Source organism: Myiozetetes cayanensis, unplaced genomic scaffold (genome assembly GCF_022539395.1).
Source record: "Myiozetetes cayanensis isolate MyiCay16 unplaced genomic scaffold, myiCay2020 scf5-8, whole genome shotgun sequence".
In the NCBI taxonomy this organism is placed as follows: domain Eukaryota; kingdom Metazoa; phylum Chordata; class Aves; order Passeriformes; family Tyrannidae; genus Myiozetetes; species Myiozetetes cayanensis.
Genome location: NW_026087742.1, coordinates 24,677,417 through 24,701,616, shown reverse-complemented (window position 1 = coordinate 24,701,616; position 24,200 = coordinate 24,677,417). Strand labels below are relative to the sequence as shown.

The 24,200-nt window shown below is 44.1% G+C and overlaps 1 protein-coding gene across 2 annotated transcripts in view; it reads left to right on the top strand.

Moving 5' to 3' along the window:
• Positions 1-22,265, top strand: part of GSK3B (glycogen synthase kinase 3 beta) — a 151,293-nt gene extending 129,028 nt beyond the window's left edge. Inside the window, exons 9-12 of one of the 2 annotated variants that reach the window (XM_050332950.1) lie at positions 427-465; positions 2,825-3,011; positions 8,639-8,737; positions 16,433-22,265. In XM_050332950.1, the coding sequence (XP_050188907.1) occupies positions 427-465; positions 2,825-3,011; positions 8,639-8,737; positions 16,433-16,500 (393 nt within the window). In that variant the 3' untranslated portion in view covers positions 16,501-22,265. The remainder of the gene's footprint in view (positions 1-426; positions 466-2,824; positions 3,012-8,638; positions 8,738-16,432) is intronic. The other variant, XM_050332951.1, reaches the window with a different exon arrangement.
• Positions 22,266-24,200: the final 1,935 nt, after the last annotated feature.

The following is a 24,200-nucleotide window of genomic DNA, read 5'->3' as shown; positions in this document are numbered from 1 at the left end:
ACAGGTGGGATGAACCTTTGGAGACAAACTAATCTGGCCACATGGTTCTGTGGACGTTTGTATCCAGGACCAAGGACTGAAAATTCTTTGGGAATTTCAATTACCCTTTTAGTTCAAGTTAGAGTTTTGATTTCAATTTTTTTTATTTTTTTAGTAAATGCACTGGCATTGGAACATAAATTTCATATAGAAATGTTTCTATACTATGCCTCACCATTGCACAATCGATTTTTTGGCATACACTGTGGTGAAGTTGGACTTGCTGCTATGGAGACTGATGTTTAAACTTTCTAATTGTATAAACATTTACTATGTCCCCCACACCATGGATTTCTTATAATATTGGCTATATTTTTCCTTGCTGGACTATTCTCTTTTGGATTGACTCCCCCTGTTTGGATTATTTCACTGCATTATCATCTTTAGGACTCGTCAGGAACAGGACATTTCACCTCAGGAGTACGGGTATGTACTTAAACATTTTTTCAAATTACTAGGCCTAGCCTTGACAAAAAAAAAAGAGAAATGCTAGAAGTGGAACATTTGAGTTCAGCCCGCATCTGTGAGGTAGCAGCCAGGCAAATGTTGTAACACAGGGTGGTGGAGATGATGTGGGCACAGATCTGTAACTTGCTTCACGTGGTAGTCACCACTTGTTGCAGGGGAAGGCCCTGTGAGACCTTCTAATTTTCCCCCCCCATCCTGGTTTGAAGCAGTTAGGGCAGAATTCAGAAACTGTCTATCCCAAGTGACTTTATTCCAGATATAAAGGCAGGCTGAGCAGTTCATAACATGGGTTTAGAAAACATTGTTATGGTTTGATGGACTTGAAAATGAGGAGTTTGAGTGGACAAGCAAGTACTCCTTTTACAGATATCAGATTTGTGACTGTCTGCCTACTAATTTGCTCAGCATAAGGGCTTGTGGTCTTTACCTTAAGGAAAAAAAATGTTTTCTTTTTAAAATCCATAGTGGCTGTCACATGAGCTGTTCTGAGGGGAAAAAACACAGCTAAGGGTGAAGTACTTAAGTTTCAAGCTCTGGTAAATCAAGCCTGTTAAAGTATCACTGCTAAGGTGCATGAGGGACTACCTCAGTAGTTTTACCTGATTTTAAATATAAAACAACTTCACTTCTGTGGGTTTACCTCAGGACATACTCATTTGTGCTACTCACTGTGGGGTGGGGGGTGGAGGAGAGGGAAAGCCATAAGGTTGTCTGGTGGTTTTTTTAATTGGAGACAGTCTTAGATTTTGTTCAGGTCAGGCCGTGACTTGGGAGTGATAATTGTATCCACTGTGTGCTGTGACCAGCAATCCGAGCTCTGCAGGCAGCAGGCACAAAGCAGCTTCTGCTGCCCCTTCACATAACCCTACATAGATGGCACAGTGGTCAGTAGAGGTTCTCTGCCAGCAGTGTTAAGCTAAAGCCTTTCTTTTTGTCATTATAGGCCTTGTGCAAAAACTTTTTCAGTTTGTTTTGCAATAACCTCATAGTAGGAATAAAGTCAGCTCGTCCTGTACCTGTCTCCTTGACTCCCCGAGTCAGGATTACTTGCCATACCAGTTAGTACAGCACACACTGCAGCAAACCTGGGTGCTCCTTACCCAGTCGGGCACCAATGGGATGAAATTTCAGTTCCTGTAAAACTCGACATTTGTCTTTGATTCTCATTCAAGAGAGCATATATGTCTGGTTTAAAACCTACCAAAGGAGTGCCTGTGCAAGTTCCTCATCTGTGATTAACTACCATGTCATGCCTTTTTTTATTTAATTTTTTTTTGGCTCCTTGGTGCTACGTGGCTTGAGTTCACCTGCACTGGTGCAAAGGCATTTTGGATTACCTCAGTTTTTACCAAAAATGCTGACATCAGAACTTATCACTCGCGCCCACCCTACTCCCTTTTCCCCAGACTGCATATCACCTGCAATATAGCAAGAGGCAAATGCCTGAGGAGGCCATCCAGGTCACGTACATTATTAACTCCTATTTTGCTTATGATGTCATGAGAAAGGAGGATGGGAGTGTGAGTAGCAGTGGGTAGAACCCTCCTTAGAGGTTTAAAACAAAGCTGCGGTGAAGAATTCCTTTTTGTAATCACTCCAGGTAAAAAAATCTGTTAAGAGTAAAATAGTTGGTTTTCTTGACACAGTTTTCAGCTGTCCTTAAAAATACCAAATGTGCAGGAATTATCCCAATAAACTTACGCTGTTGACTTGCCAGAATAAGGTCACAGAAGGAGTAACTTGCAAATTGGAGCTAGACATTTCCTGCAACCCCACCCATGCTTTCCTTGTTGTTCTCCAAAGTTGAACAGCAGCCTCCATAGCAACAATCTGACCTGCCTGCCTGCAAGAGTCTGTGTTAGTAAGACTTCATTCACTAGCCAGAAAAAAAACAACCCAGAACTGTAGCAGGGCTTTATTATATTTTTATATTCAGTGAATCCTGCTCATTTGAACCCTCCTCCCCACCTTCACCCCATATGCATGGCTGGTAGCACCTGTGTGTGTTCATCATGATTTTTGAATGAGTTTCCCCTTCATTCTTGAAGTTGTTTTTCCGAGTGCGCTCTCATGAAGTCTCTTGCTGGCATTGCACCTTCACACTAGTGCAAGACGTTGCAATTAACCCTTTCTCAACCCCAGGAACTGGATTTACCCCTACTTACTGCAGGACTTTGATTAGCACAAAATGCTAGTTTGTTCCAGCTTGCTGGGCAGTGAGAGGTTTAATTGCGCTGACTTGCTTCTGGTCAACAAAGAAAAGAAGTATGCCCAGACAACCCGTTTCTCCTTGCTTGTTTTCTTGTTGTTCTTTTAGGTCTTCCGGCCCCGCACTCCACCAGAAGCGATCGCGCTATGTAGCCGTCTGTTGGAGTACACCCCCACTGCCCGCCTGACTCCCCTGGAGGCCTGTGCACACTCTTTCTTCGATGAACTACGGGACCCAAATGTCAAGTTACCAAATGGGCGAGATAAACCTGCACTCTTCAATTTCACCACTCAAGGTAGCCTGAGAGCATTGAAGGATCACTTCCTTAGGAAGAAGTGCTGGGATGAATGTTTGTTATAATGCAGATGTTACTCCTTTGAAAGTAAAAAATCTCTGAGCAGGACAAATGTTATTAAGCAGTTGCCTAACCAGCTGTCCATTTCAAAAAGAGAGAAAAGGGATGTGGAGTTACAGGACAGATGCCTGGTGCCTCCAGTTCCAATTTTGTGTTGAAGAGGGATGTTATTATTGGATTGCATCAAGAAGGCTTACATTTGCAGTTCACTGTCTGCAGCCTAGCTGGTGACTGTGTGTGAAATATCACAGTCAGTGGACCATGGAGGTTAGATTATCATTTGAAGATGATCCTGCTTCTTCATACCTGAAAAACCATAACGAAGTAGTAATGCATATTAGGTTTGGCAGGGAGGTTTGTAGTGTTGCTGCCCATTTTAGTTCTGGATGCAAGGTAAATACAGAGGCTTTAGTGCCCAGATTTTACGTGCTGTACAGTACAGCTGACATTTGATTGACTCAATCATTTAGAAAATGTAAAAATGATGGACAACTAAGTGTTTTATTTGAAACCAGGCTGGTATTAAATTTTAAAACCATTCATGTATTTTTTTCCACAGATGTCAGAAATGTAAAACTGATATCCCCCCAGAATAGTTTTGCCTGCCAAGACAGAGAATGTGAGAAGTATGGCATAAAAATATGCTAGTAATTAATTTTGGAGCACTTTTCCTGTTGTTTTTTTTTAAAGTGATTAGCTGCCAATTCTCACCCTGTGGGCAAGAATAGTTCTGTGTGCATTTTCTGTTGAAAGTCTAAAACACCTTTTGGCTCAGTTAGCATTGATATAATTTTTCAAACTCTTTGCCCCTCTGCCAAAATGTGAAACAGAGCCCTCTCCTTCAACATGTGGAGCCCTTTTATATAAAAAAAAAAAATAGAGCTTTGTATCTGTACAAAGGAGTATTTTAAGCTGCCTAGAAATACAGTTTTAACTTAAGTGTCTACCCTGTGGAAGGTAAATATATTGAAAATACTGAAACATTTCCAAACCATAAACACATTAAACTGTTCAAGCAAATAGCTTGTGCTTCCAGGTCACTGTCCTCTGTGCTGATTTTTGCATCTGTTGTTATAAATTTAGTAGTTATGCTACAGATTCTTTCATTTATTCCTGAATTGCTTTTTTCCCCCCACTTCTAAGGCTGTCTTCAGCAGCTAAAGTAGTTTTCATCCCACTATCTTAATACAGCTTCACCCCTGTTCTTTCTGAAATTACTGATTAATTGTTTCATTATGACATTGATTGGGCCTATCTACTGCATGAAACAAGGTTTCTAAAGGGGTTGGAAGGCTCTACAGTGAATCTATTTAAAAATCCTTAGGGGAAAAACAGGAGTATTTATTGGGAATGTGTCCCTGATTCCCCTCAGGCGGTGTAGAAGCTGCTGGGTAAGCTACTCTACTGCTCAAGCAAATTCAAAGCTGCTATTCCCATCCTAAGGAGCTGATGTGCTCTCCTCTTGCACAGTGACTCCTGCGAATGGCAAGTGAAAACAGTTCCTATGGAGCAATTTCCCTAAGATAAAAAAAGCAAGTTGTCAACAGGTGCCAGTTTTACCATCTGTAAAGGAAAGGCAGGACACAGACTGGTCATTAATGCATTTCCAAATAAGCTGTGTTGTAGGTGACCAGACAAACTCAAACAAATAACCAGAGTCATTTTAAAATTCATAAATTAGCACAGTGATTTTAAGACCTGTGTAATAAGTAAATGTACAGCAGTGAGTCTCACGGGGCACCAGTCCTGACTGTGGACTCAAGATATACAAGAAGCTTATACTCCTCCTGTGACTACTGTGCAGTCCTTGTTCTCTAGTCTTTACCGTGCAAGGTCCCACCAAATTGGCTGGTACAGAGCAGAAACTCCAACTGGGAAACAGATCAGATCATTGGAAATTGGATGATGAATCATGTTAAGTCATCTGTAGTAATTTAAAAAGTAAAGAAATATCCTTTTGTTTTAAATGACATCTGTTTTCAACAGAAAATATTAAGTTTTAGAACTGTTTTATTTGACTATATCCAGTTGCCTGAAACCCATGAAGTAGGAGATAGCTGCAGGAGTCTTGAGGGCAAAACTGTTAGAAATAATAACATACATTCAACCATTAGTGCATTGGATTGATTTTCAGAAAGAAATTAAGCATCACTTCAGTTCTTCTGATCTGGGCAGTGGTGCTGATCAGATAGGCTAGAGAAGAACAGTGAGAGTATATGGGAGATAAAGATCATGGTCTTCGACTGCCAGCTATAGTTGTGGAGCATGTGGATGCTGACTGTATTGTAGATATCAGATCTGTGGAAGAGAGTACTATCTAGTCATTCTGTATGTTTCTTTTAATGTAAACAAATGTTAAGCACCAATTGAGTTTTGAAAAAATTATTTTGGCCAAGGAATTGTCTCCACTAGCCACAGAGCTGCAGTTCAGTGGCTGTTAGACCTGCAAGATGGAAAGCAATTTTTCTCTTAGAAGCTGAATTTTCAGACAATCTGTGAAATGAGTGCCATTTCAGTGATTGTGCTGGGTCACAAAAATGTCACTCCTATTGGCCATTAAAGACTGTAAAATTCTTTCTGTGACTCAGCACTGAGGAATGGTTATCATGCTTCTCGATGACAGACTACATTTTTGCTGAAGAGGAGTGGGGTGGGGGTTTTATCTTTTGTTTGGTTTATTTTTTAATGACCCTGGCTTGTGACCTTTAATTTATTTTTTTTTTTAGATAGATACAGAATGCAGTGTTTGTTATTGTGACAAACACGATACAAAAATAATTTTCCCAGAGAATTCTTAGAATTGATATATCACATGTAATGATACTGAAAAAGAGTACTGCACCATTTGCCAACACCAGGCATTTTGTTGTGTTTGAGAATGAAGATGATCTAGTCTTTAAGTAAACCTGGACATTTTCATTCCTGCTCCTTATTGGAGATGTTAACTGACAGCAAATGGTATGATTTGATCAAGAGAAAGCCAGAGGGGTTCTCCCAGCTGATGTGAAAGGAAGTTGGGTCTTGTGAATGAATTGTGATAACTGCTCTGTTCACATCATGATATTGAAAACTTGTCTGGATTGCCTTGACTATAATACCTTCTTACAGCAGTATTGGTTATAATTAACCCAACCTTGCGTTGCATGTTTGATTTGGATAATCAGGCTACAGTCCAACAGCTTGTCCAAATACTGTGTGGGAAATCACTAAGGATTCTCAGAGATTCTCCACACTCCATAGACTGCAGCTTTCTCCCCAGTATTGCCATGTCTCATCCTTACAGATGGCATAGGTGCAAAAATACACTATAACAAAAGTTCAGACAACTTCTCAAGGGAAGCTGCTAACAAACTTCAACCGAAAGAGTTCAGTTTGCTTTGGCTGTTTCTTGTCTGAATCAACCTGCTCCTCTTAAGTGAAGCATCAAGACATTCAGAGCATGCTGAAATTGAGAAACTTCATACCAAGAAAGATAATGTGGGGTTTGAGAAGACGGGAACAGGGTCAGTCTTCTGGTCTATGAAAGTGTAAGGTAGCTTCAGGGAAAATGGTTGCACTTGCATTAAACACAACAAAAAACTAGTATTATTGCCCCAGCTGGTGCTGCAAAAGGAGGTGTTCTGACAACATCAGATGGGAGAGGAATGAGAATGGGGTTGAAGTGCCCTTGCAAGGGTGTTGTTCTGTCTGATCAACGGGTTCTTTGCCTACAGCAGTGTTGGCAGTCTGTAGCTGCATCCTCGAGGCACCTGCATAGCATCAGAAGGTAGCAAATTTGGTTTCCTTGTCATTTTAACTCTGCTTTTGTTTGGGTCACAGCCCTGTATTGTTTCCAGAAAGTAATGCAGGAGAGATAGAAACTTTTAAAAGAGCAAGGTAAAGAGTACATTGTCAGTAATAGCAGATTTGGGAAACAGATTTGGAAAAAATACTAAAGGAGTAGCGTTTTCTAGCACAGAGCAAGATAGTATTGAAGTATAGGTTTATGATTAGTGTTCCACTTTGACACTTAATGATTCATGATTCTTCAGTTTATTTTTCCATTTAAAATACAGATTTGCAAATTCTGCATAACATGATAAATATATGAATTCTGAATTATTCCCACATGAATTGAGGATTTTGTATTTGTAGCAGTGCCTGAAGTATTGAGGCTTTCTAGGAGGACTTGCTTAGTCTGCTTAGATCTGAACAGATATTACAGAATAGATTGGATGGGTTAGAGGTAATGTAGCAACCTGCTTACATTCATAAGTGCTGAAATGCAGTCTCAAAGTGTGCAGTAATAAGAGGCTTGTAAACAGGTGAGTCTTCTGTATCTTGCCCTCCCAGCAGTAAAGAAACTTCATGTAGCAGTTACTGAGAAAAACAAAAATCACCAAGTAGAGCACTGATCCCTTTAGGCCATGAGTTTAAAACTAGCATTAAAGAAAAGCAGTAGGCTCTCAAAAATGAGCACAAATAATTTGAGACTGTGTCCAGAACCCCCTTGCTGAACCCATGGTGTGATTTGGATGGGTTTCTGTACAGCCTGTGCTATCTGGAGGTCTTATGTAAAAAGCTGTCTATTCTCATTTCTCCTCCAGATGACCTCCTGGAGCTCCAAAACTCATCAGTCTCCTTCCGTGAGGTGACTGTTCACATCCTTTTTACCGGATGTTGCTTTCTCAAGAGACAGCCAGTCGCTCCTGTTTCTGAAACAAACAGGACCTGTCTTGTCTCGGCTCAGTCCCACCTTCTGTGAGGCACTAGATTCTCTTGAAAAGGTGCCAGAAGATTGTCATTTGTTGGCAATGTGTTGCCCTTAAACCTCCCACAGTTGTGGCTGTAAAATACCTATTTCTCATTCTGATACACATATTTGGAGCCTAGAAGACATGACTGCTTTTTCCTTGGTTAATGTCCCAGAAGGAATGGTTGCATCATTTTGCTGTCCATTTAAAATGCCCAGCTGACCAATTTGCTTTGCCTTTCCCTTTCCCTTTCCCTGTCATTTTAAAGGATATGTCACCTCTCCTTGGCCTCACTCAAGGAGATGGCTGTGAGAGATTGGTCTTGGGTTCCTGGGTCCTTGAATAAAAATGATGCTTGAGTGACTCAAAGAACTAATTCCTGAAGCTCTTGGAGCACCTGTTGCAGCTGCTTGCTTGCTGAACCAGTGCCCAAAGCAGCACCACTGCTATCAGCCTTCTTCCCAAGACTGATTGCAGGTGGGCTTGTGAAGGGAATCCTTCCAGTGCTCAGAAGCAAACAGCATTTTCAGGCCATTGACAAGGAGCAGGCTTTGCTGGTTCTTTGTTGACTCCCAAGCCACTGTCTTTCTCCAGGAAATAATTCCCTTGCACCACTACTTGTAGTTTTGACAGTGTTGCTCTGGGGAATACCTTGCCAAATATCGCTGTGGTTCCTCTCGCTGGTTGGCAAAAGAAGAAAACGTAACGTGACCTTGTAAGGGCATGTGTTTTGCCTCAGGTTGCTGTTACAGGGGGAAACCCTAGGAGCTGAACCTGCACGTGGGGCACTTTGTGGATGATGAGCTAACTCTGTTTGTTCCACCTCCCCTCCAGAACTGTCAAGTAACCCATCTCTGGCTTCGATCCTCATCCCTGCTCATGCCCGGAACCAAGCAGCTGCTTCAACCCCTACAAATGCTACAGCGGCCTCAGGTGAGAACATGCAACTGCCTGTCTCCCTCCCCACCCTCGCTCCCCTGCCCAGGCACCTTCCCTCTGCTGAGGCCCACAGGCTGCCTTGGCCCTCAGAGTGAACAGGGAGGAAAGGTTTGTTTCAGTATCACCCAAACCTTGGTCTCAGGAGGCGGTCATTTGGGTGCTGGCTGTGGTCACCAACCCAAATCCTCACTCAGGACACTCAAACTCTGGTTTTTGACTGCTTAGTTTGTTGGCCCTTCTCACTCAGACTTCCACTATTAAAAAAATCATTATCTCAGCTGGTTTTTAGCAATCCTTGTGGATTGGTTTGCACCTAAATTCTGAGCTCTCAGCTAACCAGAAATTATGACTGACTTGGAGCATGAGTTTGTGATGCCTAGGAAGAGAAGAAACAGCTCGCTCAGTGCATGCAGCCTCCATGTAGTGTGGATGGAGAGATTCCCTAAAGGCATTAGCATTTAAGAGTCGAGTTAGGCAGTTCAGTCAGTGTGCTCACTGCCTCATCTAAGTAGTTGCAGTTGCTTTTTACTGAGTTTGTTCATGTCATCTTAAGGGCACAAGGCAGATTCCTTTTGGGTTTTGGCCAGCACTGAGTGATTTTTTGTTTGTTTGTTTGTTTGCCTCTTACTCTGTCTCAAGTTTCTGTCAGAAACCTTCTAAAAGCTCACTGTTGGCCTTTAGCCTTTGCATATTGTATTCTGTTTCCAGTGGAAGCTTAAAAGCCTGGTAATACCAGTTGGGAGACTCCCAAAGAAAATCCCAGGTGCTGCAGGATGTAGCAGAGGTGATTCAGTACAGGGCACTTTTCCTCTGAGTCAGCCCTGAGTCAGCACACCAGCTGGCTGTCTTGGGGCTGGGGCAGCCAAAGGCAGGCTGCAAAATGGGTGTGTGTCCTGCATGCACCTCAGCCCCATTTGACAAGGGCTGTGACCCCTCTTGAGGTGCAAGATGCTTACTTAGTGCAGGATAGCTGATAAAGGAGAAGGCCTGATTAAAAAGCTGTTCTTGAAACGTGGAGGAAAGCATTTGCTGGTTGATGTGCCAGACCTGATACCTGATGCACTTGATCCAGCCAGTGCTGTATAGAAAGCATTTTCATGCTCTGGGACAGACAGATGCACCCAGGTTTGAAAGATGAGGCTTCTCACTGAAACTGTAGTAGCAGTAGATAAAAGCTACAGCTTACACAATTTATGTGCTCTGAATTTAGGAGAAAACAAATTGCTATTTTAAAATTTAGTATGTTTGTTTCATACACTAGGCGGTATTTTGCAAATATTCTTGTTCTCAGTGTGCATCTGTTGCCCAACAACTAGTGAGAAAAAAAGCAGATAAAGTAGTAAAAGTGATTAAAAAACTACAAAATACAAACATGGAAAATTATTTTAAGCCTTTCTGAAAAATACTGTTTTACTTAGTGTCCCTTTCATGCCTTTTATGGAGTTCTCTTTGCCAAGATACAAGTCTTGAGGAATTAATAGGGTCAGATAATCTGTTTTCAGCCAGCACTTGTCAAAGGTCCATGTGGGGAGAAAATGCATTAGGTTGAGTCCTAAATGTGAAGTATTTAAAAAACAAAGAAAAACCCCCAGAAAACCAAACCAACCAAACCAAAAGAAACAAAGCCCACCTCACCCTCAAAAAACCCCCTGTCTTAAAATTATGTCAGCATTTTTAAAGCTTCTATTTGCAAGCACTTCACTGAGTTGGGATAAGACCTTCTAGTTGTAGTTCAGAACAAAAAATAATATTCTTACAGTTTGGAAATAATTTGAATTGGAAAGAGATTGTGAAATTAAGTTCAGTATTGGGTGACTTGCAGCTTTGGGTTTCTGCAGCACAACCGGTTAGTTGTTTCTTACTCACATGGGGTTCTCACAGCAGATGATGGCAGTGTCATCACAGGTATGATTTTTAGGATTTAGTCCTGTGGAGGTAATTTTAATCTTTTGTGCTACACTTAGCAAGAGGTTTTTGTAGAAAGGGTTCCTTCTTTCTCTATACTCCTGCACCTCCCAGAGCAGTGAATGTTGAGTTGTTCAGTGACTTCAGCAATACTCCCACCTAACTCATGGCATCCTGAAAGGTAGGAGACTTTTCTGCAAAACATTTGCTTATGTGACTGAGCAATACCAGTTCAGAAACTAGTTTTTTGAGCGGTGCTGGAGCAACAAAACATAGCTCTCAAAGCAATAAAGGGAAAAGCAAATCATAGGTAACTGACTTTATTAGCATGTAACTTGTGCCTCTATCTAGCAAGCAGAACTGACACTGAGGTTCAAGTGCCTGCTGTTATGTCCAGCCTACTCCTTGAGCTTGAGGCACAGGTGCACGTACCTGCTTGCATAATAAATAGCTCCTGTTGTTTTTATAGCTGTCCTGCAGGTGTACAGCCATGTCAGAATCTCAGCTTTCTGATAAGGTGTAAAGCACCACTTTTGATCATGCAGCAAGGCAGTCATAGTTAGAGAATAACTAGCAAAGAGAGAGCTATTTGTCCCAAGTTTATCAAAGTAGTGTTTCCTAGGAGACTTAGCAGCTGTGTGGTGTGTTAAGAGACGGAAAAATTGGCTTTGCAACATACCACGTTAACAGGGTAGGTTTCATCAAGCCAGCAAGACTAGCCCTTGTGCTGACCAGTATGACACACATCTGCACTTTCAAAAGTTATCCAAAGCAAGTAATTTTTGTGAGCTGCTAGATTCACGTGGTGATTCAATCACCCAATGCAACAGTAATACTGAGATCATGATCTTAAATGCAGGGGACTTATTTTAAATAATTTTTCAGTGTTATAAAAAATCATTTGTTGTAAACTTTCTCTTCTCTTGAGGCACGAAGCTGGACTTGCTGTACTAATGGCACCAGCGAGAGTATGAAGCCTTGCTGCACTGGCATTAGTAAAGTCACCCAAATGTCTCTGAGAAATTCTCTGACGTTAGTGGCGTGTATAAAGCAAAGTGGAGGAAAAGGAATATAAGATTTATTGGCCCCTGTCTGAAGTAGTGTGGTAGCTTTCTGTGAATTACACTGGGCATTGATTAAAAGTGCCAGTTCGGCCATGCTTCTAGGGATGCTGCCTTGGTGTAGCTGTAGCTGGAGGAGGAAGAGGGTGGTTTCATAGCTGTGCAGCCATGACATCCAAGAGGGGAGCATGCACACACCAAGCTGAATGCATATCTGCTTGTGTGACTACATATTTTTCTTCCTGGATCAGCCAGCAGCAGTATTTACCTCTCTGTTAGTCAGCAATAAGATGGGAAGAGCATAATTACCATCTGCAGGGAAGTTGTGCCAGCAGGGATTCTGGGGTCATCGTCTTAGGCATCCCGCTGTGTTGATCCCATGTAATCCCAAATGCAATGGTGTGCCTGAACTTTCAGCAACAAAACAGATTAGAGCTGCTGTTACCTGCCACTCTGTGGTAGTTGAAAAAGACCACAGTGCCCTATAAAATAAGATTTAGTGCTTTTGTGGTATTCCCATTGAAGGAATTTTGGAAAACTTTTAATTTCTTAACCAGGAGAATATAGGCAAACAATTCACTCAGGCTTCTACAAGCTGAGCACAGGGATGAATCCATGCCAGAGAAGTAAAACTTGCACATTTTGCTCTTGCCAGTTTTGCTCAGAGCCTGGATTTCTACATCCACAGGCAGGCACAATGGGAAAACCGGGCTTTTCCTTCTCCTTCCGCTTGCCTCCTCAGCTGTCTTGGGAGGATTCCCCTGCTGGTGGTAGCTTTGTTTCTGTATCTTTGCAGATGAGCAGCACGGTCTGTCAGCATTACAAATCCAACCAGCTAATGCTGTCATTAGTGCTAATGGGCTTTCTCAGACTGAGCTGGCGTCTCTGTCATTCTCTGAACTGTAGCCCTGTCTTTGCTTTCCGGGAGGTTTCTGAGGAGTGTCACGTACCCTCCAAGAAAGCTGAGGCATTCCTCAGAGGGAAAAGCTGACTTGGAGGAGGTTCTCTGCAATGATGAGAGAATGCTTTTGCCCTCTGTTGGAAAGAACTTTCGGAAGCAGCTGACACTTAAGCCCTGGTGACTCTTCCTTGCCTGCACAGGCAGAGGTGTCAGGTGGGTGGTTTAGGACAAAGAGGCTGCCCTGACCTGGAGCCGCAGTCTGATGGATACTTATCTGTCCTGTGCCAGAGAGCTGCATCCAGCTCCTGGCTGTGCTCCTCAGCAGGGCTTTGGCAGCGGCACAGGCCACTGCTTTGCAAAGCAGATGTCTTTTACCAGCATTGCTGAAGGCCTAGATTTCCTTCTGTTATGCCCAAATACTGATTTCTCGTGAGGAGAAGAAGTAAATCAGTGTCCAGAGAACCTCATACTCCAGTTGTGCTCTTTTTCCAGTGCTTCAGCAAAGAGATGCTGGAACAAGCCCCTCTTCATTCCTGAAATGTTCTGTCAATGCAGAGTCAATGAATGAGCTGCAGTGTCAAAATACTGCATTTTCTTGTGGGCTGGGAGCAAGTACAGCCTTGAACTTGCTCTGCACTCTGTCCCAGCCTGGGGGAACTTCTATATATTGTTCAGCTGCATCACCTGACTTACTTTCTTTTAACATATGGCATATATATTTCTCAGGAAGTCCCCTATTAGAGTGATGACAGAAAAGGAGCATGTATTACATGGAGCTCCATCCCCTCCTCTTTTTTGCTTTATCTCTGTGCAGTGGCAATGTAATGATGACGATTTCAGCCTCTGCTGTCTTCAGGAAATGGAGATCAAAAGACACATTTTATATCAGCAAATGAAATACAAGCACTTTCTGTACACATACAGAGGAAATCCTCTGCCAGCAATACAGACTCCAGCTGGACTGCTCGCATCAGGCACTGCCAGCAGATGTTGCATTAACTGGAGTTTGTCCATACTGGAAAATTAATCTAGAACAGGCACAGTGAGAGTTTGAAGTGCGGAAAATGTTGTCTGGCTTGCTGGGTCACTTTTGATTTCTGTAGTCATCATTGGTCTGCATGCATGTGGGATTTGGGAATTGCTCCTTCACGGAAATTCTCCAGATAGGAGGATGTGTCTTGCCTGCAAGGCTAGCTTCCCAAGTAACGTTGGTATTGTCGTCATGCTACCTTGGGCCTTCAGTTGTATGAGGGTGTTTTTTTATCATGGTGGTCATTCCTTCATGAGGGAGGGGATGCAGTTAATTTGGCATGAGATGAAAAGGAATGGGAAAATCCCAGAGCAGTCGTCTGGCATCTTCTGCCCACAGGACAATTTGCCTTTCTTCCCACACACTCCTCACAGCATTTCCTTTTCAAGTAGAAATCACCCTCTCTTCCCACTTGTCCGTTGTGTTTCTGGATGCTGCTGTTTGTTTGATTTCCTATTTTTGTCGCAGTTGCGTGTGTTACTTAATTTGTGACTCAGCAAGTGCTGCCCATCTCTAGACAGCCTGTGTGGTGTGGTTGTCACGCTGGAAGGAAGGGATGCCATCCAGAGGGACCTTGGCAGGCTTCAGAGGTGGGCCTGTACGAACCTCATGAAGTTCAACAGGGCCAAGAACCCTGTTGGCACAGGTCCTGTACATCCTGTACCTGGGTCAGGGCAACCCCAAGCACAAATACAGGCTGGACAGAGAATGGTTTGAGAGCAGCCCCGAGGAGAAGGACTTGGGGGTGTTGTCTGTTAGGAGGCTGGACATGAGCCTGCAGCATATCCTGTGCTGCATCAAAAGCACGGCCAGCAGGTTGGGAGAGTTGATTCTACCCCTCTTCTCCACTGTTGTGAGACCCCACCTGGAGTACTGTGTCCATCTCTGGGGTCCCCAGCATAAGGATGTGAACCTGCTGGAGAGAGTCCGGAGGAGGGTGATGAAGATGATTGGAGGGTTGGAGCATCTCCTCTGTGAAGACAGGCTGAGAGAGTTGGGGCTGTTCAACCTGAAGAAGAGAAGGCTCTGGGGAGACCTTAGAGCACCTTCCAGGACCTAAAGGGGGCTACAGGAGAGCTGCAGAGGAACATTTTACAAGGGCGTGTAGTCATAGGACGTGGGGGAATGGCTTAAAACTGAAAGAGGGCAAGTTTAGATTAGATATTAGGATGACATTATTTACTGTGAGGCAGTGGAACAGGTTGTTCAGAATAGTTGTGGATGTCCCATCCCTGGAAGCGTTCAAGGTCAGTTTGGACGGGGCTTTGGGCAGCCTGGTCCAGTGGAAGGTGTCCCTGCCCATGACGAGGAGTGGAACTAGATGATCCTGAAAGTGCATTCCAACCCAAACCATTCTATGATTCATCCCATTGCCTTTGCTCATGGTTGCATTTCCAGCTGTGGTCAGGTGAGTGTGGCAGAGGAGGAGTGGCGTTTCATTACTAGGGGACTGTAGAGCAGTGTCCAGCTGCATTGCCCTGCAAGCTCTTCCATACAGGGGGAATGTTACTGCACCCCCCACCCACCAGCTGTATTTTGTCATGTCTAGTACCTGTGCTAGTCATACAGTCCTTCAGTCTGAGGTCAGTAAATAGATTCTTCTATAAGCCCTTTCCACATGTCTTTTGGAATACACTGTTTGCCCAGTCTGTCCTCTTCTGTACTGAGATAAAGTCTTCCTGAAGGTTTTTTGCTGTTGCAGTTTCGATAGCTTTGCAGTTAACCTTACTTAAATAAAGCAGTCAAAATGTGTGGAGGTCTCCCGTAGGAAACCTCATTTAATATCTTTTTCCCATTCCGTATTTTACATGTTTAGATGTTCATCCACTTACTTCTTTGTGCCTTGACTAATCAGATTCTAGGTAAAATGATTCCAGGTGAAATTGGTGCTTTTTTTTCCCCTGTCAACTCTTCTAACACTGCAAACATTTTATATCTTTTTTTATAGAAAATACTTGATGCATGTGGCCTATGAAAACACAGTTACAGTAAATTCCCTTTTGGTATTTCTTTGCAAACACTGTTTTATTGGAACACACTTTGACATGTGCCCTTGATCCTGTGATTTGTCTCTATGAAACCTGTCCCTCCCTGAGAAGAGAAGGTGTTGGAGACCCAATCCTCTAATGATGCCATGTGCTTGTGTAAACCTTGTTACTGGCTTCAGGCCTTGATGTTAATCTGCTTCAGCAGTTCAGAGGGTGGCAAATCCAACTTGGGTTGAGCAACACAGAATAAAGTAGTAAATTTGAAAGACGTTTTCTAAAGCAGCAAGTGCATGAGTTATAGAGTAGCATACAAACTGTTTCAGCAGGCTTGTCGTGTTCCTTGTCTGTGCCATTCACCCAATTAATAGGCAACTTTGTTATAAGAAGGGCTAACAATATGAAGCTTCAGCACCAGTGTGAGACCTTGTAGTGACCGCAGACACTTGACTTGTTGGCTTTGGCCACGCCAGAGTGCCTTGTCGTGCAGTTAGAATTAGGGGAATGTAACACAGGTGACTTGCTGCTGCTCAGGTACTGCAGAACCTGCTGGAGCCCAGCTGGGTGTTTGCATGCCAGCCCTCAGCCCTCCAGATTGCCTTTGTCCTGCTTAAAGGCCATCTTTCCCCTCTCCCCAGATTACATTGTTTCATCTGCACCCCTGAAGGCAGGAAAGCATCCTAACTAAACAGCATCTTGGTGGGTTTCCCTGTGTAGAGAATGTTGTAGTTGTTGTTTGAAATGTCTCTATTTTGGAGGTAATGCTGGTTGTTTTATCTCTCTTCCCTTCTCGTCTGTTGTTTGCAGATGTTAACGCAGGAGAACGAGTTCAGACCAATAGTGTAGCTACAGCATCAGCCTCCAACTCCACCTGAACCAGTACCAAGCAGCCAGCTGCACAGGAAAAATCACCAGTAATTTGAGTCTTGCTCAGCAACACTGGTCACATTTGGAAAGAAAATTAAAAAGAGGAAAAAAAAAAAAACAACAAAACAACAAACCAACCAACCTGTTCATTTTAGTGTTCAATTTTTTATTATTATTATTGTTGTTCTTATTTAACCTTGTAAAATATCTATAAATACAAACCAGTTTCATTGTATTCTCACTCTGCAGGGTGTCCAGGGCAGGGGACTAGGTGGGGGGAGGAGGGAAAGCGGAGCAATACAACACACCAATGTCTCTCCCCTCGACAATCTCTTCATGTTGGAAGTTTGCTGTTGTGTACTTCAGAACCAGGACTCTTGCCTCATACCCCCTCCCACGACAGAAAGAAGGAAAAAAACAAAACAAAACAAAAATACCCCAAACCTCATTCTCTGCTGAAGTTTTTTTTTTTAACCCTCTTTTTTTATTTTCTTTTTAAGTGAAGTTTCGGACTTTGATGTAGTGCACAGCTTGAATTTGGTCGGGAGCTTAGCAGGGGTCATTCAACAGAGCTCAGCGTTTCTTGTCAGCAAATCCATATCCCAGGTTATCTGAAGAACTGCCCCGGCTTGGCATGGGGAGCAGGCGACGTGGTAGGAAAATAGGTTGCCATGGGGTGGGGGGGAGGGTTTGCCGTGTGTCTAAGGCTTGAGCCGCTAGTGGAAGCCTTTCATTTTAAAAATCAGTGCTAGCGATGAAGAAATCTACAGCTTCATATGGGAAGAGCCTTTCCCGAGTGGGTGATATATAATATAATACACACACATGCACCAACACCAGCGGTTGGCTTTGCCGAAGCAGCCCCTTTGCCCAGCCGGAGCTCCCGCAGGGCAAGGAGGACGCTCAGCTCCGGCTTCAGCAGAGAAGAGCGGACGAACAAAATCCTCAGCAGGGGCGGGGGCCCAGCTGGTGGATGTTAAGGGACTTTTCGGAAAGTGGCCACTGTGAAAGCTTGTTTGGTTGGGTTTTTTTCTCTCCCCGCCCCTCCCCGGCTCTTGATTTGAACAGGCTTCCCTTTCCCGAGGTGCATACAGGAAAAGGACACCAGGGGTTATAATGTGAACTGTTAACAGGCTACTGGTTTATTTTGTAATATTTTTTTAACTGCAGTTTTAACTTGCAGGATGCCACATTCGCTGATAGTTCTGATTTTAAATCCACAGCTAGAATCTGTATTTAATTTCATCTTTTTTAATCTCTTGCCTTTTTTTTTTTTTTTTTTTGATCTCTATTTATTGATGCATGTTGCCACGTCGCCGTTATGTTAGAATATTAAAATACACATCCGAATGCTCTTGACGGTAATTTGTACCTGCTGACTTGTAGGAAAGCTGGCTCTATGAGTGTGTGTGTATATATATTATATAAATATATACATGTATACATAGATACAGTACTGCTTTTTTTATTTTTGTCTACGATCTCAAATCAATCTGACTGAAGCGTGAGGTGAATGCTTGTTCTAGTCCATCAGTTCAGGGTCCGGGTTTCCTCCCTGCGACAGCGTGTGGTGCAAGCATCCACGTCTCTCTTCCTGAAGTCAAAGCAATATTCCTCGCGAAAGGGTCAGGGGAGCGGCCGGAAACGAGACTTTTGGAGACCTGATCTTGTGGTAGGCTTGCGGTTGGTGTCCGCTCCAGCCTTATCTCCTCCTTCAGAGAAACTGTAGTCGCCTTTGGTGCTTACCGAGCTGTTACCGACCTGCGGATCTCTAAGGCAAGCAGTTGCTTTTCGGGAGCACGCGGACCTCCATGTGGCCTGGGGGTGACCAGCGGTGGTGGCTTTGGCGAGTTCAGCCGCCGCAGGGGCGGCAGGGGCTTTGTCACGAGCTCGGTGCGTTTCTTCTTGTACCTTTTGTGCTGTGGACGTGGGATTTTTTTGGAAACTGTCTCTTAGCAGCCCTGGAACTGATAAAAGCCCTGCCTTCTCCCTCCTGCCTGACACATGGAGGGTTTGGGAAGGCAGGAGCTGTTTGAAGAGGTGAGTGACCACCTACCGTGAAACCGATAAACCCTCATGTTATACCCCGCGGCCATTTGCTGTTGGGCACACACACAAAAAAAAAAGGTTTTAAAGCTTTTTAGCTGTCATTGCATTCTGGCTGGCTGCAAAGGAAAGCACACCCACGTTGAGAAACAGAAGGCTTTCCAAATCCTTACCTGCAGCTTAATAGAAAGGGCTGAAGAGCGTCTTAACGCATGCGCTCGGCTAGTCAGTGTCCTGAAAGGTAAGTAAAGGGGCTTGGTTGACCCAGTGATCCAAATCCATGCGGGAGACTCAAAAAGTAGGACAGTGGCAGGGTATGGATCTGCTGTATAGGCAAGACTGCTGAAGCACTGGCCACAGGCGCTGTTACTTGGAGGCAGTAAATTACCGAGTCTTTAAAAAACAAAGTAATAAAACTATCAAAGAAAAATTGCTGCTTGTGCCAGGAAATGTGGCTTTTCTTTTTTTTTTTTTTTTTTTTTTTTTTTGTTTAGGACTGGTGGAGGGGAGTTAAGAGCGTTTCTCTCTGGTTTTGTGACTGTGCCAGCGTCTGTGTGTGTCTCGTGTGTGTGTTAGGCGGGGGGGAGGGTCAGGGGCGCCCCTCTGGTTTTATTTCTGTTTTCAAGGATCATAGCAGGATCACACACTCTTTTATACAAGTTAGATCCAGGTCTTTGAACAACCTTTTTTGTAAATAAGGAAGAAAAAAAAAAGACAAAAAAATCACAGGAAAAAAAAAAAAAAACAACAACAAAAACAAAGCTCCTCACCAAATTCAAGCTTGTACATTATTATTTTTGGTTGTTTTTGAATTTTGAGTTTTATTGTTTTGTATGTAAATATGTGGACCCAGGAACTGTTATTAATGAGCAAAAAGTTACCGTTCAGGGCAGTGATTCTGTTTAATAATCAGACAAAATGTAGACGAGCTTTTTAAAGCCATATAGTTTTAACTCTGTACAGTAGGTACCGGCCTGTATTATTGTAACAATAACTCTAGCGATGTATAGTGTATCTATATAGTTTGGAGTGCCTTCGCTTCCATGATTTTTTGAATTTTATTTCCCTTTTATTTTTTTCTCCTCCTTCTTTATTAACGATGTCTCCCACCCCAAACCCGCATCTTTGCGCCCCCTCCCGCTTTCTAACTCTTTGAGTGCTGTAAGGTTTCGGTGATACCCTGATCAGTAGCGGAGCGAAAGGAAACCGTCTCCACCGTCATGCATTTCATTGGAGCCGTGGCTTTGTTCTGGAAGTCTCCAAGTTGCCCACCCTGCCCTTTCCTCCTCCCACTAGCAGTGACTGATCTTGTTCAGACACTTGCCCCAGAGCTCATTTAGACTTTGCTTGTCTTTCCCCTCAGTCCTGTGCCCAGAAGCCCTCTGGGCTGTAGCAGCTTCCAGGAGGCTTGGCCTTTCCACCCTCCCTGCGGCTGTGCCGGGGGCAGCAGCTGGGCTCAGCGAGCGGAAAGGACCCCCAGGGAGGGAAACCCCCCACATCCCACAGGGTTGCTGCGCTCGGAGCCATTTGGCTGCGGTGGGAGCAGGGGCATCGCTGTAGGAGACTGCGGTGGTTTTTTCTACTGGGAGGACTTTCTGTTCCCTTTCTTCTCCCTATTTTTCCCCCACATCCCTCCCCCCCAAGTCACTTTTGTTTTCTTGAGATAAGTTTAACATGACTCTTGATTTCTTGTGCCCAGCACGAAGGCCTTGTTTCTAAAACTAGTTTGCTTGTGTTCTACTACCTTGTTAGTATTCCACATAAGATTGTCTTGAATGGGAAAACACGTAACTCTTTACCAAACCAAAGGTTGCTGTTTTATTTCGAAGCATCTCGTGTTCATTCCAGTGAAGCAGAGGCTGCACTTTCTTTCTGGTGACACGAAGGTCAGTGATGCCAAGCTGTTGGTGACAGTCTGCTCAGAGCTGTCCCTCTCTTCTTTTACTCTCTTTCGGGCTTGTTTTTTAACCCAGTGTGGTCTTGATGTGTGTCCCTTACGTCAGCCCTGTGCTGTAGTGTGGGTCTCTGAGCCGGGCTCGGTTGCAGTCTGTCTCCCCCAATGGGCACCCGATCAAGACACTGGTGTTGTTTAATATTAAACTTATCTACCTTGCTAGGGAAAAAAATAATGACCTGCAAAAGAAAATTGGCTGGTAAAAGATCCCTGAACACTCTGTCCCCTTATTTCGAAGCCAAGCTCTACCTAAAATAATGACAGGTGCTTGCACCTTGCAACTTAAAATTCCCCCCTCCCCAGTTTTCAGTACTTGGAAAAACAGAAGTCAAGCAGCCTGTCAGACTCGTACTCCTGTACTAGGAACCTCAGCCACCGCGGAGAAAAAGGAAAAGCCGATGAGGAAAAGCACAGTAGGGTATTCGGTCCAGGCTCTGCCTTTCGGAGACTGCCAGCGGGTACCCCTGGGGTGGCAGCTGATTTCCACGGGGCTCTCGGCCGGTTCTGGTCGTAGTTGGCTTCGTTTTGCAACACTGCAATAATGGCAAAACGACAGGAAAGGAAAACAGTACCTAAGGGGTTAGCTCGAGAAAAGTAGCTTCCTTGTGTTGGTCTTTCTCAATTTATTTTTAATATATATATATAAAATATATTTATATATATATAATTTGCTTGCCTGTAAAATTTGCGTTCATTAATGTGTTGCTGATGGATCACTTGGGCCTGTACACACCAATTAGCGTGACCACTTCCATCTTAAAAACAGAAATCTAAATATATATATATTAAGGACTGTGGGTTGTATACAAACTATTGCATACACTTGTGCAAATCTGTCTTGATTTAAAGGAAAAGCAAAACCTGTATAACATTATTACTACTTGAATGCCTCTGTGACTGATTTTTTTTTTTTTTCATTTTAAATATAAACTTTTTTTGTGGAAAGTATGCTTAATGTTTTATTATTTCCCCCGCCCCATTCCCCTTGTAAATACGTTTTGTTCTGTGTGACTCGGTTCGGAAATAGTTAACTGGTACTGTAATTTGCATTAAATAAAAAGTAGGTTAGCCTGGAAATGAAATTTAAAAAATACCAAGTGTGTGGTCTTTATTTCAAAAAATTGCCCCTTTCTTTCCTCCTCCTCTCTCCCTTCTCTGCCCCTTGTACCTCACCCTCACGCCTCTTTCCACTCTGCAAGAATAGGTGGACGTGAATCTTTGTAATAATAAAAGAAAAACCACAAGAAATGAGCATGTTTTCTTAAATGAGCTGTGTTATTCCATGCTATTTTTCAAGAGATGCCAGCTTGTCTATTTGTTTGATTTGATGGAGAGAGGAACCCTGGGACATAAATATTTCAAATTGAAACCAACTAATCTTCCTTTACCGTCCACCTATAGATACAAACTTAACCTGTGTAAACTGCTGGCTTGAATCCTGCACTCATGGTTGTTTGGGTTGTTTCTTTTTTAATCATTGGGTCCCATTAGTAATGTTATTTGGTGGTGATCTGTAAAGTTTGTCGAGACCACGTCCAGTGGACCGTTCCTCCAGCAAATCAGCACGTAGCTATCTCTGAGTTGGGTTTCCGGTACTGGATAATGTATGTATTAAACATGACATGTCTATTAGCGCAAAAAGAAAAAAGAAAAAAAAAAAATAATCCTTTTTTGGGCTGGCTGACCTGGCCGAATCCATTCTGTCGCTATCCTAAAGGCTAGACGCGAGGTCATGTGACTGCTGCTTCAATAAAAACAAATTTATATTGCAAAGAGGCTCCTCTCGGTTTGTTCGTGTGCCACAAGCCGCGGTTGTCCCCACGAAACCTCTGCTGGGCTCCAGGCCAGAGCCTCCACCCCGGAGTCCCTCCAGGAGAACTGAGAGGTGGGTGGGAAGGGCTGCACTGCAGAGGCATAGGGAGAGATGCCTCCAGAGAGCAGCTCAGAGAGAGACCTTGGTTTAGCTGAAAGGCCCCCATGCCCAAATTCAGCCGGGACTGGAGAAGTGCCAGTCTGGCCAGTGCCTTAAAGGACTGAAGGTGTGAAGTCCGGTGCTTCCTGCAGAGCGAGGCTTCCCCTGCCCCAGGCAGCCGGCAGGGACAGGACAGTAAGTATTGCCGCACAGTAAGTGTTGCCTTACCCTGCAGTCCTCTTCGGGTTGCCGACACATGCAGTTCGGGGGCTGTTCCTGCCCTTCCTGGGTGCCCTTGAAGCAGGTGCCAGCCCACCTCGGCTCCCTGACACAATCTTTGGGCTTGGTTTGGTCAGCCCCTGCTCTTCTGGGGCACCAGGATGAGGGGGCCAGGCAGCCACCGACAGCCTGGCCACCCCAGAAGCAACACAGGTGAGCGGTGGCTGCTGTCCCTTCACTTGCATTGTTCCCACAAGGTCACCAGTGCTGGGGCTGCATCCAGCTCGTTTGCTGAGACTGGGGCTGCTCTGCTCAGCCTGTCTGGTCCCTGGTGTTAAAGGTGGCCAGTTACACCTGCAAAGGCATCGCTGCCTGAACTACAGCACCTCTCTAGGTGAGTGTATTGATTTAAAGCTTGCCTCTGATGGGGGGAGTTCATCACAATCCTCACTGATTTGGGGTGGTGGTTAGTCATCCTTGGGCACTTTTCTAGATGCACATGCCCTGGGGCCTCCTGTCTCTTCTGAACTTCTCTCCCCACGAATGCAAACTATAAACTTTTTATGTGCTGGTTTTTTGCACAGCAACCCTCAGCTTCAGTCTCAAGTCTCCTTCTGAATGTCAGAGCCCCTTGACCAGGACTCAGATACCTCATAACTTCTTGGTAAGCTGACTGAAAGGGGATCTTCAGGTCCTTTGCATGTTTGTAGTATTTCCAATTGTATCCCCTCTGCCATTGTTTTTAACACCTTCATTAAGCAGTGGGTACGAAAAAGAGACAGAAGTTTCCTCAGCAGTCTCCCCAGTGTCAAATAAAGGCACTAGAGAGCATCTTGCAGCTGGTGCCTGTCTGTCTCCTTACCTAAGGATTGCATTCATCCTTCTGTGTGGAGACTGCTGTTGTCCAGTTTATCCATCACTCCCTCCTATTGTAACTCCTGCAAGCATTGCCAATGGGACTCCTAGAGTTTTATATTCCAATCAGCCCTTTAAAACACGTTTGCATCAAGAGCCAGTCCCCACAAAACCTTCCAGGGAATGGGCATTCTGTCACTGTTCCCTGTGAGAAAATACTGCTTGAGACCCATCTGCAAACCAGGTTCAAATCCACTCAGTTGTCGGTCACCATCGCCTTTGAATGACTTAAAATGCTAATCCAAGTGCAAAGCAGGACCAAGCTGAATGCAGTACAAAAGTCTGCTCCGCTGATGTGCTTTGTCTTTATCGACTGAACTACCAGCCATCTGCCTTGGAATTAAAAGTCAGTGTCAAGGCTACTGGCACCATTTGTTATCTGGAAGGTGGCAGCTTTCAGGCTGCTGGTGGTAAGGTCTAATTTGCTTTCTGTGGGAGAAGAACAAGAACCACAAAGGAGAAGGAGGGAAGCGAGCCACAGACTACGGAGGGGAGAAGAGCAGGAGCGCTGCAGTTTGTGTGTGAAGCTCCAAGTCCAGTTGCTTGGAGACGGCGAGCCCAGCAGATGGTACACAACCTCATTAGCCAGTCTTGAACCTTGCTTCCCTCCCCTGGCTCTCAGAAGGGCTTGGCTGGGTCATTGTCCTGTCTTCCCTCACTAG